This window comes from Bombina bombina, chromosome 9 (assembly GCF_027579735.1).
Source record: "Bombina bombina isolate aBomBom1 chromosome 9, aBomBom1.pri, whole genome shotgun sequence".
Lineage (NCBI taxonomy): Eukaryota > Metazoa > Chordata > Amphibia > Anura > Bombinatoridae > Bombina > Bombina bombina.
In genome coordinates, this window is record NC_069507.1 from 42662923 (window position 1) to 42680163 (window position 17241).

The window sequence follows — 17241 nt, forward strand, 5'->3', positions numbered from 1 at the left end:
GTTTCAGTACTGGTTTGGCTATCTGCTATATGTGGATGGGTGTCTTTTGGTAAGTATGTTTTTTTATTACTTAAGGCACCCCAGCTATGGTTTGGCACTTTATGCATTTATATATAAAGTTCTAAATATATGTATTGTACTTATATTTGCCATGAGTCAGGTTCATGTATTTCCTTGTGCAGACTATCAGTTTCATATTTGGGGAAAAAAACATTTTAAGAAATATTTTCTTACCTGGGGTTTAGTCTTTTTTATCAAATTGACTACTTTTTTCTTGCAGATTGCTGGCAGTATTAGGCCCGCGGGTGCGCCAAATGCTAGACTTTATTGCGTCATTCTTGGCGCAAGAATTTTTTGGTGCAAAAGTACGTCAGTTGATGCAAGTTCGTCATTTCCGGCGTCGTAGTTGACACAGAGTCCTTACACAGGGTTGCGTCGTTAGTGACGTGAGTGTCAGTTCCGGATGTTGTTGGCGCCAAAAAAATTTCAGTCACGTTGTGCGTCATACTTGGCGCCAAAATCTTTCATTTATTTAATACCCCATTGCTATTTGCCTCTTGCCTTTTCTATGTCAGAGGGCTATGCTATTTGCATTTTTTCCCATTCCTGAAACTGTCATATAAGGAATTTGATAATTTTGCTTTATATGTTATTTTTTCTTTTACATTTTGCAAGATGTCTCAATCTGATCCTGTCTCAGAAGTATCTGTTGGAACTTTGCTGCCTGACATCGGTTCTACCAAAGCTAAGTGCATTTGTTGTAAGATTGTGGAAATTTTATATCTCTGAATGTCATTTGTAATAGTTGTCATGATAAACTTTTACATGCAGATAATGTGTCCATCAGTAATAGTACATTGCCGGTTGCAGTTCCTTCAACTTCTAATGTACATGATATACCTATGAATTTTAAAGAATTTGTTACTGATTCTATTCAGAAGGCTTTGTCTGCATTTCCGCCTTCTAATAAACGTAAAAGATCTTATAAAACCTCTCATAAAGTTGATGAAATTTCAAATGACCGACAACATAATGATTTATCCTTCTCTGATGAGGATCTATCTGATTCAGAAGATCCTTCCTCAGATATTGACACTGACAAATCTACTTATTTATTTAAAATAGAGTATATTCGTTCTTTGTTAAAAGAATTGTTAATTACTTTGGATATTGAGGAAGCCAGTTCTCTTGATGTTAAGACTACTAAACGTTTAAATGCTGTTTTTAAACCTCCTGTGGTTACTCCAGAGGTTTTTGCTATTCCTGATGCTATTTCTGATATGATTTCTAAGGAATGGAATAAGCCAGGTACTCCTTTTATTCCTTCTTCAAGGTTTAAAAAATTGTATCCTTTACCAGCAGGGTATTGCGGTGTTTCCTTATTTGGACGATATCTTGGTACTAGCTCAGTCTTTACGTTCTGCAGAATCTCACACGAATCAACTAGTGTTGTTTCTTCAAAGACATGGTTGGAGGATCAATTATACCAAAAAGTTTCTTGTTTCCTCAGACAAAGGTCACCTTTTTAGGTTTCCAGATAGATTCAGTGTCCATGACTCTGTCTCTAACAGACACAAGAGACGTCTGAAATTGGTTACAGCCTGTCGGCACCTTCAGTCTCAGTCATTCCCTTCAGTGGCTATGTGCATGGAAGTTTTAGGCATCATGACTGCAGCATTGGACGTGATTCCTTTTGCTCGTTTTCACATGAGACATCTCCAGCATTGTATGCTGAATAAATGGTGCAGGGATTATACAAAGATATCACAATTAATATCCTTAAATCCCAATGTTCGACACTCTCTGACGTGGTGGTTAAATCACCAGCGTTTAGTTCAAGGGGCTTCCTTTGTTCGGCCAACCTGGACTGTGATCACTACAGATGCAAGACTTTCAGGTTGGGGAGCTGTTTGGGGATCTCTGACAGCGCAAGGGGTTTGGAAATCTCAAGAGGCGAGATTACCCATCAATATTTTAGAAAATCAGTGCAATTCTCAGAGCTCTTCAGTTTTGGCCTCTGTTGAAGAGAGAACCGTCCATTTGTTTTCAGACAGACTATATCATAACTGTGGCATATGTCAATCATCAGGGTGGGACTCACAGTCCCCAAGCTATGAAAGAAGTATCTTGGATACTTGCTTGGGCGGAATCCAGCTCCTGTTTAATCTCTGCGGTGCATATCCCAGGTGTAGACAATTGGGAGGCGGATTATCTCAGCCATCAGACTTTACATCCAGGGGAGTGGTCCCTCCATCCAGATGTGTTTTCTCAGATTGTTCAGATGTGGGGTCTTCCAGAGATAGATCTGATGGCCTCTCATCTAAACAAGAAACTTCCCAGATACCTGTCCAGGTCCAGGGATGTTCATGCAGAAGCAGTGGATGCGCTGACACTTCCTTGGTGTTATCATCCTGCTTACATTTTCTTTTAAACGGAATTATGGGTGTGGTGAGGGGTGTATTTATAGGCATTTTGAGGTTTTGGAAACTTTGCCCCTCCTGGTAGGATTGTATATCCCATATGTCACTAGCTCATGGACTCTTGCCAATATGAAAGAAATTAATTTTTCAGGTAAATTCTTGCATAAATTATGGTGTATATGTGTGTGTATGTATATGTGTGTGTGTGTGTGTGTATGTGTGTATATATATATATATATATATATATATATTCTAATAAAACTAACCCATTTGTTTGTTTACAAACTTTTTTTTTAAAGGGAGAGCAGACTTTTGGATTTAAAGTCACTTATCTAGCTCTGTGATTATTTTAAATTAGGCAAAGGCTTTATTTTTTCAATGTTCCCTTTTTTTAGTTCTTGTAAAGAATAGAAAAAACACTTGAACTTAATTTGTATATATAATAATTGTATTTATTAATAAGGCTGTTTTGCTTTTATAAAAAAATACATTGCTGCTTATATTTATTTAAATTAGCACAAATTAGTATACCACTGCTATGATATAGTATTAATGTGTATGTATATATATATATATATATATATTTGTGCAAACAGTAAGCAAACCCACTACAATTGCCAAAGCAGAAAAAATATATAGAAAAAACAAATATTAAAAAAAAAAAAAAAAAAGTTGTGAGTGCTTATTATGTAAAACTATTTTATTAAAATTTAATAGAGGAAGATAGTGAGTCCAAATCAAACTCATGATTTATATAGGAATAAATGTGAACTTTTTTTTTTTTTTTTTTTTTTTTTTTTTTTGTACACAGTGCCTTTCCATGAGAGCATACTGTGGTACTCTCAAGAGGGCACACATGTTTTCAGACACGTCTACCTCAGTATATATCCATTCAAGCAAGAGTTGCATTTGACTACTCTTCTCATCAGACTACTCACTTAGGCTTATAAAGGGGTGAGATCCCCAAAACGTCAGATTCCTTTGTGTGCAAATAATGCACTATTTTTCATAAATCCAATGAGTGCATGCTAATTATAGACCTGTGTGTGTATATATGCGTGTGTGTATATATATATATATATATATATATATATATATATATATAATGTATGTATATGTATATATGTATGTGTGTGTATATATATATATATATATATATATATATATATACCACCAGAAGCAGGGAACCAGCACACTTTTTTTATATTCAGCTGCCGGGGTGCACTTGCAAGCAAACAAATATCCACATAATAAAGCAGGCACTCTCCGTTTTAATTTTATCGTTTAATGGTAAACGTTTTCGGGGTCTCCCCCGTCCTCAGACCACTTACAGATATCTGATAATACACAACTTAAATAGCTACTCACCCTCACCGTGTCAAATCGCCAACAGACTCCCAGCTTCCGTGTCGCGCAACTGCGCATGCGCACCCGGAACTAAGGAGAGCCGACAAGGACCAACCACCCACTGCTAAAAGCAAAAGTGAAAATCAACATCACACACAATAATGCAGCAGTGTAGACCGCTAACTGCATATAGTACCATACTGCAGAGAAATATTATTACCCTATACTCGGCATATTGAAATATACACAGACCTATCCTCAAGCCTTGTTTACACCTTATTACTTCAAATGTTAAGTATACACCTGTTACCATTCTGCCATAAAGGGGATATTATTATATTTTTATACGGTTATATTTACACAGTTATATTTACATATTTACACAGAAGGGACATCCGTGTTAGGTTGCATTATTCATCCTGTATTACACTCCTGCCCCTAACTGAACAATTGGCCCAATATCTCTTTAACCAACTTAAAGGTGTTGGACCCCTGTGTATATTACTTAACCACAAAGCACCCCACCGTGTCACCTTTTTTTTTTTTTAGGTATCAGCACAACCTTATACTATAAGGAAACTGACAGGAACTCACTATTGGATGCTACAAGCTGCCATCCTCCCAGTTTGAAAAAATCATTGGCAAGATCACAGTTTAAGCGAGTGGTACGCAACAACAGTAACCAGCAAAGGAAGGAACAGCAACTACAGGAAATGTACAAAAAATTCATGGACCGTGGGTATGGTTCTAAACATCTTGACGAATCACTGATTGAAGCGACGGGGCTTACACAGGAAGAGGCACTTATAAAGATGGAGAGGGATAAGAGTGAGGAGAAGAAGATGATCTTTACCACCATCTTCTCACCTGAGAAGCTACAGTTCTCCAATATCTTGAGGGAACATTGGGACATTTTGGAGAGTGAAAAAACACTACCTTTTGCTTCCTGTGTGTCACCTTTGGTTGGGTTCAAACGTGGAAGATCACTGAAAGATATGCTCTTGAGGCCCGACAACAGTGACAGCTATATGCCTAGTACATGGTTAAAAACCACGAAAAAAGGTTGCTTCCGTTGCAGTGGTTGCACTACCTGTGGTGGGTTAACCCAGAGCAGCACGTTTCAACATCCATGGTCTAATAAAAAATATAAAATCTTGCACAGGGTGACCTGCACAACCACGTATATTGTTTACTTACTACACTGTCCGTGTGGTAAATTTTACGTGGGTAAGACCCAGGATGATCTCAGGACGAGGATGGCGAACCACCGGTCAGCGATTCGGCTGGCAATCAAGGATGGGGATTCAGATCAACCGGTGGCTCGCCACTTCTGTACCAGTGGTCATGCTGTATCTGACCTTCGGTATATTATCATAGATCACGTTCCACGTAACCCTAGGGGGGGTGACAGGGGCAGGCGTCTACTACAACGAGAGTCTCAGTGGATTTTTAACCTGGAGACTATGTACCCAAAGGGGCTGAATGTCCATTTGGATTACCAATGTTTTTTGTAAGACTTGTAGTGGATGTATGCCTACTGCCACCGTCATAGTTAGATGTGAGCTTAAGATATTATGTTGGGGTATGTCCATGACTGGATTAAATACATGCAATTAAATTGCAATCCAGCTCACTATCTTTTTGACTGGGTTCCCCACTGTTAGCTAAACATCAGTGTAACTGAGGATGACTGTTAAATATTTTAAAAAAAAGGTGACACGGTGGGGTGCTTTGTGGTTAAGTAATATACACAGGGGTCCAACACCTTTAAGTTGGTTAAAGAGATATTGGGCCAATTGTTCAGTTAGGGGCAGGAGTGTAATACAGGATGAATAATGCAACCTAACACGGATGTCCCTTCTGTGTAAATATGTAAATATAACTGTGTAAATATAACCGTATAAAAATATAATAATATCCCCTTTATGGCAGAATGGTAACAGGTGTATACTTAACATTTGAAGTAATAAGGTGTAAACAAGGCTTGAGGATAGGTCTGTGTATATTTCAATATGCCGAGTATAGGGTAATAATATTTCTCTGCAGTATGGTACTATATGCAGTTAGCGGTCTACACTGCTGCATTATTGTGTGTGATGTTGATTTTCACTTTTGCTTTTAGCAGTGGGTGGTTGGTCCTTGTCGGCTCTCCTTAGTTCCGGGCGCGCATGCGCAGTTGCGCGACACGGAAGCTGGGAGTCTGTTGGCGATTTGACACGGTGAGGGTGAGTAGCTATTTAAGTTGTGTATTATCAGATATCTGTAAGTGGTCTGAGGACGGGGGAGACCCCGAAAACGTTTACCATTAAACGATAAAATTAAAACGGAGAGTGCCTGCTTTATTATGTGGATATATATATATATATATATATATATATATATATATATATATATATATATATATATATATATATATATTCTCACACACACACACTTGTTGTTTATAAGATTTTCTTTGAAGGCATATGGTGACCTTTCTGGCTATGAGTGTGGGTACAGTGCATCTCCACTCTGTCTGGCAACAAAAGCTGATAATTATGTACAAAGGCAATAATGCACAATCTGTACAGACAATTATTTTCTGTTTATTCTACAGAACCAAGGACATTCAAAGCCAGTGATTTGTGGAAGAAGCATGGAGCTGTTATTATGGCGGTTCGGAGACCTGGGTGCTTTCTTTGCCGAGAGGTAAAACCAAAAACTCAATTAAAACAACTGAACACCCTGTTATAATATTCTGCCAAAAAAATTAAGGGCTCCATTTATCAATCTGCGGATGTAACTTTGCAGCTTAGCCACAAGTTAAAAAATAGCCTCCTTAATATAGACCAGCAACAGTGCAATAATAAAATGCTTTAACATAACTCTGTGTTTAACCCCTGAAAATAGAATAAGCACCTAATTCCGCTCCAGATCAGCAATGCATTACTGGGAGCTAGCTGAACACATCTGGTGAGTCAATGACAGGAGACAAATATTTGTAGTCACTAATCACCAGCTAGGTCCCAGTAGTGTAGACTATGTTCTTCAAAAAAGGATACCAAAAGAAGAAAGTAAATGTGTTAATATTGAATTTAAAAGTGTTTTAATATGACATTCTGTATCTTAATCATGCATGTTTAATGTTGACTTTCCTATCCCTTTAAGTTTGATTTGTCTGGGATGATTGCTAAGCCCTGCTTTCATGCGATTAGTTGTGCAAACGCAGGGGAAGGGGTTACACAAGCATTTACTTGTGCAGTGTTAAATACAGCTGGCAGATGCTTTCTCACAAGTTGGAATACAAACGGACACTTTCCCTTGCTGGGAACCTTGTCCCTGTGCTTGTTAAATAGGAGACTAAGGGGCCGATTTACCAATGTCTGGCAGACATGATTTGCTGTAGCATATCATGTCCGCCAGACATCGCTGAATGCGGACAGCATACGCTGTCGGCATTTAACATTGCAAACGCAGTTCTGGTGAACTGCTTGTGCAATGCCGCCCCCTGCAGGTTTGTGGCCAATTGGCCCCTAGCAGGGGGTGTCAATCAACGTGATCGTATAGGATCGGGCGGATAGATGTCCGCAGCGGACCAGTAAAGGAGCAGTGGTTCATAACTTCTGTTTCCGGCGAACCTGAAGGCTTGCGTGGAAACAGGGACATCAGGGGCCATTCGGCCCTTGATAAATTGTCCCCTTAGTGTTATCAGCTGTGAGCGATGAATGAACAAATACTATTTATTTTATTAATTGAAGCAAATATATGCTAATATCTATTTATCTGTCAACACATTCCCAATCCTAATAAATGGTAGAAACTTAGAAATAAACACATAGTAAGGAGCCAAGTATTCATTATATCAGCACAGATAGGAGGATGTGTCTGAGTGTGTATGGTTTTGTGCATATGTATGTACATGCGTGTGTCTGCACAGCTGTGTGCCTGTGCCTTTAAAAGAACATGAAACCCCAATTTTTCACTTCATGATTCCATTTTAAACATCTTTCTAATTTACTTCTGTAATCTATATTGCTTCTTTTGGTATATTTATTAAAAAGCATACCAAGGTAGGCTCAGGAGCTGGGAACTAGCTGCTGATTAGTGGCTGCACATATATGTGCCTCTTGTTATTGGCTTACCAATGTGTTCAGCTAGCTCCCAGTAGTGCATATCTGCTCCTTCAACAAAGGATACCAAGAGAATGAAGCAAAATTAACAATAGAAGTCAATTGGAAAGTTGTTGAAAAATGTATGTTTTATATGAATCATAAAAGAAAATATTTGGGTTTTGTGTACCTTTTTAATGTTTTGAACCTATCCCACTCATGGTTAATAATCAAATAATTCAGAGGACTGCAGCCCTGAGGGCAGTGAGTCCTACAAAAAAACATGGCTACTAATAAATTTATTCACTATCATGTTATGGTTTTATTGGGATATCAGGCACAGTTTCATGGTTTTGGGAGCATCTGAATTAGAATAACCATTTTATTTATCCGTTTATATTTTTTATTGATTTAATTTGTAGTGTGTGTTCCTTTAAAATGCCCCAGGAGCACCTGTTTTTATTAACAGTTTTACAAAACTATACACAACACCAATGCTATTTTATATCACTACAGTTATAAGAACCTCAAAGCTTATAAGCTTCTCTAGCGGTTACCTAAACCTGCAGATTATGCAAACAATACAACATAATAATGTGTAGGGATTTGCATTTTAAGCTATAGATATGTAGTGGAAATAGAGAAAACTCATGGGAATTTCTATTTATAAAGAAAGGGTTTAGTTTTGTATAACAGCAGATTGCTTTTATACAGCACTGAATTTGTACTGTAGAATAAACACCAGAGAATGCTCCCAAATGTTGCATTGAACATATTACACTTCTAGGCCTCCATTACATATAGAGCGTCGCCCGCAAACGCCAGCAATGCCGGTTTTGCGCGTTTTTGGTATCCTATATACAGCGCTGCATATAAATGCGGCACGTATATTTCACCCGTCATTAGCAATTTTTACTCCCATAAGCTAACATGGGACCTCGTCGTAAATCGGTATCCAATATCCAGCACAAGGCCTTATGTGGTGAAAATGCAGAAATCTTACTCCATTTTCACTTCGCCATAAAAAGCAGCCGTAGCAGGCCTTGCGCTGAGTATGGGAGCACCGTAACTCCCTAAAATGCCTGCAAAAATAAACTAACACCTAACGCATGCGCAATGTCTATCTACCTGTCAACCGCAATCCCCCACCGCAATAACTAATAAACTGTATTAACCCCTAAACCGCCATAGCCCACACCGTAGCCCACATAGCCTATTAAATGTATTAAAGTATTCCTATTTAAAACTAAATACTTACTTATAAAATAAACCCTAAGATAGCTACAATATAATTAATAATTACATTGTAGCTATTTTAGGATTTATTTTTATTTTACAGGCAACTTTGTATTTATTTTAACTATGTATAATAGCTATTAAATAGTTAATAACTATTTAATAGCTACCTAGTTAAAATAATTACAAATATACCTGTAAAATAAAACCTAACCTAAGTTACAATTACACCTAACACTACACTATCATTCAATTAATTAAATGAATTAACTACAATTAGCTACAATTAAATAAAATAAACTATAGTACAAAAACAAACACTAAATTACAGGAAAAAAAAATACAAGAAGTTTAAACTAATTACACCTAATCTAAGCCCCCTAATAAAATAAAAAAGCCCCCCAAAATAATAAAATGCCCTACCCTATACTAAATTACAAATAGCCCTTTAAAGGGCTTTTTGCGGGGCATTGCCCCAAAGTAATCAGCTCTTTTACCTGTAAAAAAAGAAATACACCCCCCCAACATTACAACCCAACACCCGAACTGCCCTACTCTAAAACCCACCCAATCCCCCCTTAATAAAACCTAACACTACCCCCTTAAAGATCACCCTACCTTGAGCCGTCTTCACCCAGCCGGGCACAAGTGGTCATCCGATCGGGGCAGAAGAGGACATCCAGACCGGCAGAAGTCTTCATCCTATCCGGGCAGAAGAGGACATCCAGACCGGCAGACGTCTTCATCCAAGTGGCATCTTCTATCTTTTTCCATCCGATGAGGAGCGGCTCCATCTTGAAGACATCAAACGCGGAGTATCCTTCCAGCACGACGACTACTCGACGAATGACAGTTCCTTTAAATGACGCCATCCAAGATGGCGTCCCTTGAATTCCGATTGGCTGATAGGATTCTATCAGCCAATCGAAATTAAGGTAGGAAAAATCAGATTGGCTGATTGGATCAGCCAATAAAATGCAAGGTCAATCCTATTGGCCGATCCAATCAGCCAATCGGATTGAACTTCAATCCGATTGGCTGATTAAATCAGCCAATCGGATTTTTCCTACCTTAATTTCGATTGGCTGATAGAATCCTATCAGCCAATCGGAATTCAAGGGACGCCATCTTGGATGACGTCATTTAAAGGTACTGTCATTCGTCGAGTAGTCGTCATGCTGGAAGGATGCTCCGTGTCGGATGTCTTCAAGATGGAGCCGCTCCTCGTCGGATGGAAGAAGATAGAAGATGCCGCTTGGATGAAGACGTCTGCCGGTCCGGATGTCCTCTTCTGCCCGGATAGGATGAAGACTTCTGCCGGTCTGGATGTCCTCTTCTGCCCCGATCAGATGACCACTTGTGCCCGGCTGGGTGAAGACGGCTCAAGGTAGGGTGATCTTTAAGGGGGTAGTGTTAGGTTTTATTAAGGGGGATTGGGTGGGTTTTAGAGTAGGGGTGTGTGGGTGGTGGGTTGTAATGTTGGGGGGGTGTATTTCTTTTTTTACAGGTAAAAGAGCTGATGACTTTGGGGCAATGCCCCGCAAAAAGCCCTTTTAAGGGCTATTTGTAATTTTGTATAGGGTAGAACATTTTATTATTTTGGGGGGCTTTTTTATTTTATTAGGGGGCTTAGATTAGGTGTAATTAGTTTAAACTTCTTGTAATTTTTATTTTTTATTTTCTGTAATTTAGTGGGGGTTTTTTTGGGTTTTTTTTGTACTATAGTTTATTTTATTTAAAGGATACTGAACCCAAATTTGTTCTTTCATGATTCAGATAGAGCATGCAATTTTAAGCAACTTTCTAATTTACTCCTATAATCAATTTTTCTTCATTCTCTTGCTATCATTATTTGAAATAGAAAGTGCAGGACCCTGGACAGCACTTGTTTATTGGTGGATGAATGTATCCACCAATCGGCAAGGATAACCCAGGTTGTTCATCAAAAATGGGCCGGCATCTAAACTTACATTCTTGCTTTTCAAATAAAAATAACAAGAGAATGAAGACCATTTGATAATAGGAGTAAATTAGAAAGTTGCTTAAAATTGCATGCTCTATCCGAATCGCAAAAGAAAAAAAATTGGGTTCAGTGTCCCTTTAATTGTATTTAATTTTAGTTAATTGTAGTTAATGTATTTAATTTATTGAATGATAGTGTAGAGTTAGGTGTAATTGTAACTTAGGTTAGGTTTTATTTTACAGGTATATTTGTAATTATTTTAACTAGGTAGCTATTAAATAGTTATTAACTATTTAATAGCTATTATACCTAGTTAAAATAAATACAAAGTTGCCTGTAAAATAAAAATAAATCCTAAAATAGCTGCAATGTAATTATTAATTATATTGTAGCTATCTTAGTGTTTATTTTATAGGTAAGTATTTAGTTTTAAATAGGAATACTTTAGTTAATAATAGTAATATTATTTAGATTTATTTAAATAATAATTAAGTTAGGGGGGGTGTTAGGGTTAGACTTAGGTTTAGGGGTTAATAACTTTATTATAGTGGTGGCGACGTTGGCGGCGGCAGATTAGGGGTTAATAGATTTAATAGGCTATGTGGGCTATGGCGGTTTAGTGGTTAATACTAGAATAGGTTTATTGCGGTGTGGGCTATGGCGGTTTAGGGGTTAATAATTAGGCTTATTGCGTTGTGGGGGGTTGTCGGTCTAGGGGTTAATACATTTTTTTTATTAGGAGTGAGAGGGGGGGTTTGTGGATATAGGGGTATACGTGTCGGGCTTATTTTTGGGAGGCGTGTTAGACATTTACAGGAGATTTAAAGTTTTTGTTACTTTTCTTAGGCGCTGGCAGTTTCTAAAGTGCCGTAAGTTACTGGCGACTACAGAAATTTGTATTTACGCTTATTTCTGGACATTGCTAGTTTATCCGACTTACGGCACTTAGGAAATGCCGGGGAAATATATGTAATATCCTGATGTGCGAGGTGAAATTACGGGCAGCGCAGGTTTCCACGCTTGCGCCGAAACCTACGCCGTATATCGGATCACGCCCCAGTATGGTATTAATGGTAATTCTCTGGCTTGTTGCGTGTATATAAAGCACTGCAGTAAGTAGTGAGATGTTTTTAATTCAATGACAATAAATAAATAAAACTAAGTCCAATAAAGAGCTGGCGCACTCTGGATTTTCCAAGTACTTTATTGTGCACAAACTTTTCAATTTGTGCACATTTTGATAATGGAAGTAATCTTTTTATTTTCACACTTTCTGATGCACCAGTTCCTACTGAGCATGGGCGGGAGATCACAGTATATACGTTTATGTGTTTTGTGATTGGCTGATGACTGTCACATGTAACTTTTAAAGGGACAGTCTGCTTTAAAAAAAACATAATTTATGCTTACCTGATAAATGTATTTCTCTTGTAGTGTATCCAGTCCACGGATCATCCATTACTTATGGGATATTAACTCCTCCCCAACAGGAAATGCAAGAGGATTCACCCAGCAGAGCTGCTATATAGCTCCTCCCCTAACTGCCATTACCAGTCATTCGACCGAAAACATGCAGAGAAAGGAAAACCATAGGGTGCAGTGGTGACTGTAGTTTAATGGAAAAATTACCTGCCTTAAAGTGACAGGGCGGGCCGTGGACTGGATACACTACAAGAGAAATAAATTTATCAGGTAAGCATAAATTATGTTTTCTCTTGTTAAGTGTATCCAGTCCACGGATCATCCATTACTTATGGGATACCAAAGCTAAAGTACACGGATGACGGGAGGGACAGGCAGGCTCTTTATACGGAAGGAACCACTGCCTGAAGAACCTTTCTCCCAAAAACAGCCTCCGAAGAAGCAAAAGTGTCAAATTTGTAAAATTTGGAAAAAGTATGAAGAGAAGACCAAGTTGCAGCCTTGCAAATCTGTTCAACAGAAGCCTCATTCTTAAAGGCCCAAGTGGAAGCCACAGCTCTAGTAGAATGTGCTGTAATTCTTTCAGGAGGCTGCTGTCCAGCAGTCTCATAGGCTAACCGTATTATGCTACGAAGCCAAAAGGAGAGAGAGGTAGCCGAAGCTTTTTGACCTCTCCTCTGACCAGAATAAACGACAAACAGGGAAGACGTTTGTCGAAAATCCTTAGTTGCCTGTAGATAAAATTTCAGGGCACGGACTACATCTAGATTGTGTAGCAGACGTTCCTTTTTCGAAGAAGGATTAGGACACAAAGATGGAACCACAATCTCTTGATTGATATTCCTGTTAGTGACCACCTTAGGTAGGAACCCAGGTTTAGTACGCAGAACTACCTTGTCTGAATGAAAAATCAGATAAGGAGAATCACAATGTAAGGCAGATAACTCAGAGACTCTTCGAGCCGAGGAAATCGCCATTAAAAACAGAACTTTCCAAGATAACAACTTGATATCAATGGAATGAAGGGGTTCAAACGGAACCCCCTGTAAAACATTAAGAACTAAGTTCAAACTCCATGGTGGAGCAACAGTTTTAAACACAGGCTTGATCCTAGCTAAAGCCTGACAAAAAGCTTGAACGTCCGGAACTTCTGACAGACGTTTGTGTAAAAGAATGGACAGAGCTGAAATCTGTCCCTTTAAGGAACTAGCGGATAAACCCTTTTCTAAACCTTCTTGTAGAAAAGACAATATCCTCGGAATCCTAACCTTACTCCATGAGTAACTCTTGGATTCGCACCAATATAAGTATTTGCGCCATATCTTATGGTAAATCTTTCTGGTAACAGGCTTCCTAGCCTGTATTAAGGTATCAATAACTGACTCAGAAAAACCACGTTTTGATAAAATCAAGCGTTCAATTTCCAAGCAGTCAGCTTCAGAGAAATTAGATTTTGATGTTTGAAGGGACCCTGGATCAGAAGGTCCTGTTTCAGAGGTAGCGACCAAGGTGGACAGGATGACATGTCCACTAGATCTGCATACCAAGTCCTGCGTGGCCATGCAGGCGCTATTAGAATCACTGATGCTCTCTCCTGTTTGATTCTGGCAATCAATCGAGGAAGCATCGGGAAGGGTGGAAACACATAAGCCATCCCGAAGGTCCAAGGTGCTGTCAAAGCATCTATCAGAACCGCTCCCGGATCCCTGGTCTCTTGATCCAGATTCAGAGTAGGGGACAAGTCTGAGTAATCCCCATTCCACTGACTTAGCATGCACAATTGCAGCGGTCTGAGATGTAGGCGTGCAAAGGGTACTATGTCCATTGCTGCTACCATTAAGCCGATCACCTCCATGCATTGAGCTACTGACGGGTGTTGAATGGAATGAAGGACACGGCATGCATTTTGAAGCTTTGTTAACCTGTCTTCTGTCAGGTAAATCTTCATTTCTACAGAATCTATAAGAGTCCCCAAGAAGGGAACTCTTGTGAGTGGAAAGAGAGAACTCTTCTTTTCGTTCACCTTCCATCCATGCGACCTTAGAAATGCCAGTACTAACTCTGTATGAGACTTGGCAGTTTGAAAGCTTGAAGCTTGTATCAGAATGTCGTCTAGGTATGGAGCTACCGCAATTCCTCGCGGTCTTAGTACCGCCAGAAGAGCACCCAGAACCTTTGTGAAGATTCTCGGAGCCGTAGCCAATCCGAATGGAAGAGCTACAAACTGGTAATGCCTGTCTAGAAAGGCAAACCTTAGATACCGGTAATGATCTTTGTGAATCGGTATGTGAAGGTAAGCATCCTTTAAATCCACTGTGGTCATGTACTGACCCTTTTGGATCATGGGTAAAATTGTCCGAATAGTCTCCATTTTGAACGATGGAACTCTTAGGAATTTGTTTAGGATCTTTAAATCCAGGATTGGCCTGAAAGTTCCCTCTTTTTTGGGAACCACAAACAGATTTGAGTAAAACCCTTGTCCCTGTTCCGACCGTGGAACTGGATGGATTACTCCCATTAATAAAAGCTCTTGTACGCAGTGTAGAAACGCCTCTTTCTTTATTTGGTTTGTTGACAACCTTGACAGATGAAATCTCTCTCTTGGGGGAGAGTATTTGAAGTCCAGAAGGTATCCCTGAGATATTATCTCTAGCGCCCAGGGATCCTGACATCTCTTGCCCAAGCCTGGGCGAAGAGAGAAAGTCTGCCCCCCACTAGATCCGTTCCCGGATCGGGGGCCCTCAATTCATGCTGTTTTAGGGGCACCAGCAGGTTTCCTGGCCTGCTTGCCCTTGTTCCAGGACTGGTTAGGTCTCCAGCCTTGTCTGTAGCGAGCAACAGATCCTTCTTGTTTTGGAGCAGAGGAAGTTGATGCTGCTCCTGCATTGAAATTCCGAAAGGAACGAAAATTAGATTGTCTAGCCTTAGGTTTGGCTCTGTCTTGAGGCAGGGCATGGCCTTTACCTCCTGTAATGTCAGCGATAATTTCTTTCAATCCGGGCCCGAATAAGGTCTGCCCTTTGAAAGGTATATTAAGAAATTTAGACTTAGAAGTAACGTCAGCTGACCAGGATTTTAGCCACAGTGCTCTGCGCGCCTGAATGGCGAATCCGGAATTCTTAGCCGTAAGCTTAGTTAAATGTACTACGGCATCTGAAATAAATGAGTTAGCTAACTTAAGAGCTTTAAGCCTGTGTGTAATCTCATCTAATGGAGCTGATTCAAGTGTCCCTTCCAGAGACTCAAACCAAAATGCTGCTGCAGCCGTGACAGGCGCAATGCATGCAAGGGGTTGCAATATAAAACCTTGTTGAACAAACATTTTCTTAAGGTAACCCTCTAACTTTTTATCCATTGGATCTGAAAAGGCACAGCTATCCTCCACCGGGATAGTGGTACGCTTAGCTAAAGTAGAAACTGCTCCCTCCACCTTAGGGATCGTTTGCCATAAGTCCCGTGTGGTGGTGTCTATTGGAAACATCTTTCTAAATATCGGAGGGGGTGAGAACGGCACACCGGGTCTATCCCACTCCTTAGTAACAATTTCAGTAAGTCTCTTAGGTATAGGAAAAACGTCAGTACTCGACGGTACCGCAAAATATTTATCCAACCTACACATTTTTTCTGGTATTGCAACTGTGTTACAATCATTCAGAGCCGCTAACACCTCCCCTAATAATACACGGAGGTTTTCCAGCTTAAATTTAAAATTTGAAATATCTGAATCCAATCTGTTTGGATCAGAACCGTCAGCCGCAGAATGAAGCTCTCCGTCCTCATGTTCTGCAAGTTGTGACGCAGTATCTGACATGGCCCTAACATTATCAGCGCACTCTGTTCTCACCCCAGAGTGATCACGCTTACCTCTTAGTTCTGGTAATTTAGCCAAAACTTCAGTCATAACAGTAGCCATATCCTGTAATGTGATTTGTAATGGCCGCCCAGATGTACTCGGCGCCACAATATCACGCACCCCCCGAGCGGGAGATGCAGGTACTGACACGTGAGGCGAGTTAGTCGGCATAACTCTCCCCTCGTTGTTTGGTGAAATGTGTTCAATTTGTACAGATTGACTTTTATTTAAAGTAGCATCAATACAGTTAGTACATAAATTTCTATTGGGCTCCACTTTGGCATTAGCACATATAGCACAGATGTCTTCCTCTGAATCAGACATGTTTAACACACTAGCAAATAAACTAGCAACTTGGAAATACTTTTCAAGTAATTTACTATAATATGAAAACGTACTGTGCCTATAAGAAGCACAGAAAGAGTTATGACAGTTGAAAGTTAATAAACTGAAAGGTTATAGCATCAAATCTTTGTAAAAAACACAATTTTAGCAAAGGCTTGTTCCCATTAGCGAAGGATAACTAACCCTGATAGCAGAAAAAAAAGTTACAGAAATAAACGTTTTTTATCACAGTCAACTACAATCTCACAGCTCTGCTGTGAATGATTACCTCCCTCAAAACAAGTTTTGAAGACCCCTGAGTTCTGTAGAGATGAACCGGATCATGCAGGAAATACAGTGAGCTTCTGACTGAATTTTTTGACCTCCCCCTCACACACAACAGTGAGAGAGATCAGTAAACTGTCATAAATTAAATAAAACAACTGCCAAGTGGAAAAAATAATGCCCAAAACATTTTATTCACCCAGTACCTCAGAAAATGAAACGATTTTACATGCCAGCAAAAAACGTTTAACATAAATTAAGTGTTATTAAAGAGCCTGTTGCCAGTCCCTGCAAATTAGGCTA

At 39.4% G+C, this 17241-nt stretch overlaps 1 protein-coding gene across 1 annotated transcript in view; it reads left to right on the top strand.

Annotated features, from left to right (window-relative positions):
* PRXL2A (peroxiredoxin like 2A) overlaps window positions 1–17241 on the top strand; it is an 86707-nt gene that overhangs the window by 49474 nt on the left and 19992 nt on the right. Inside the window, exon 3 of the mRNA XM_053692065.1 lies at window positions 6364–6455. Within this exon, the coding sequence (XP_053548040.1) occupies window positions 6364–6455 (92 nt within the window). The remainder of the gene's footprint in view (window positions 1–6363; window positions 6456–17241) is intronic.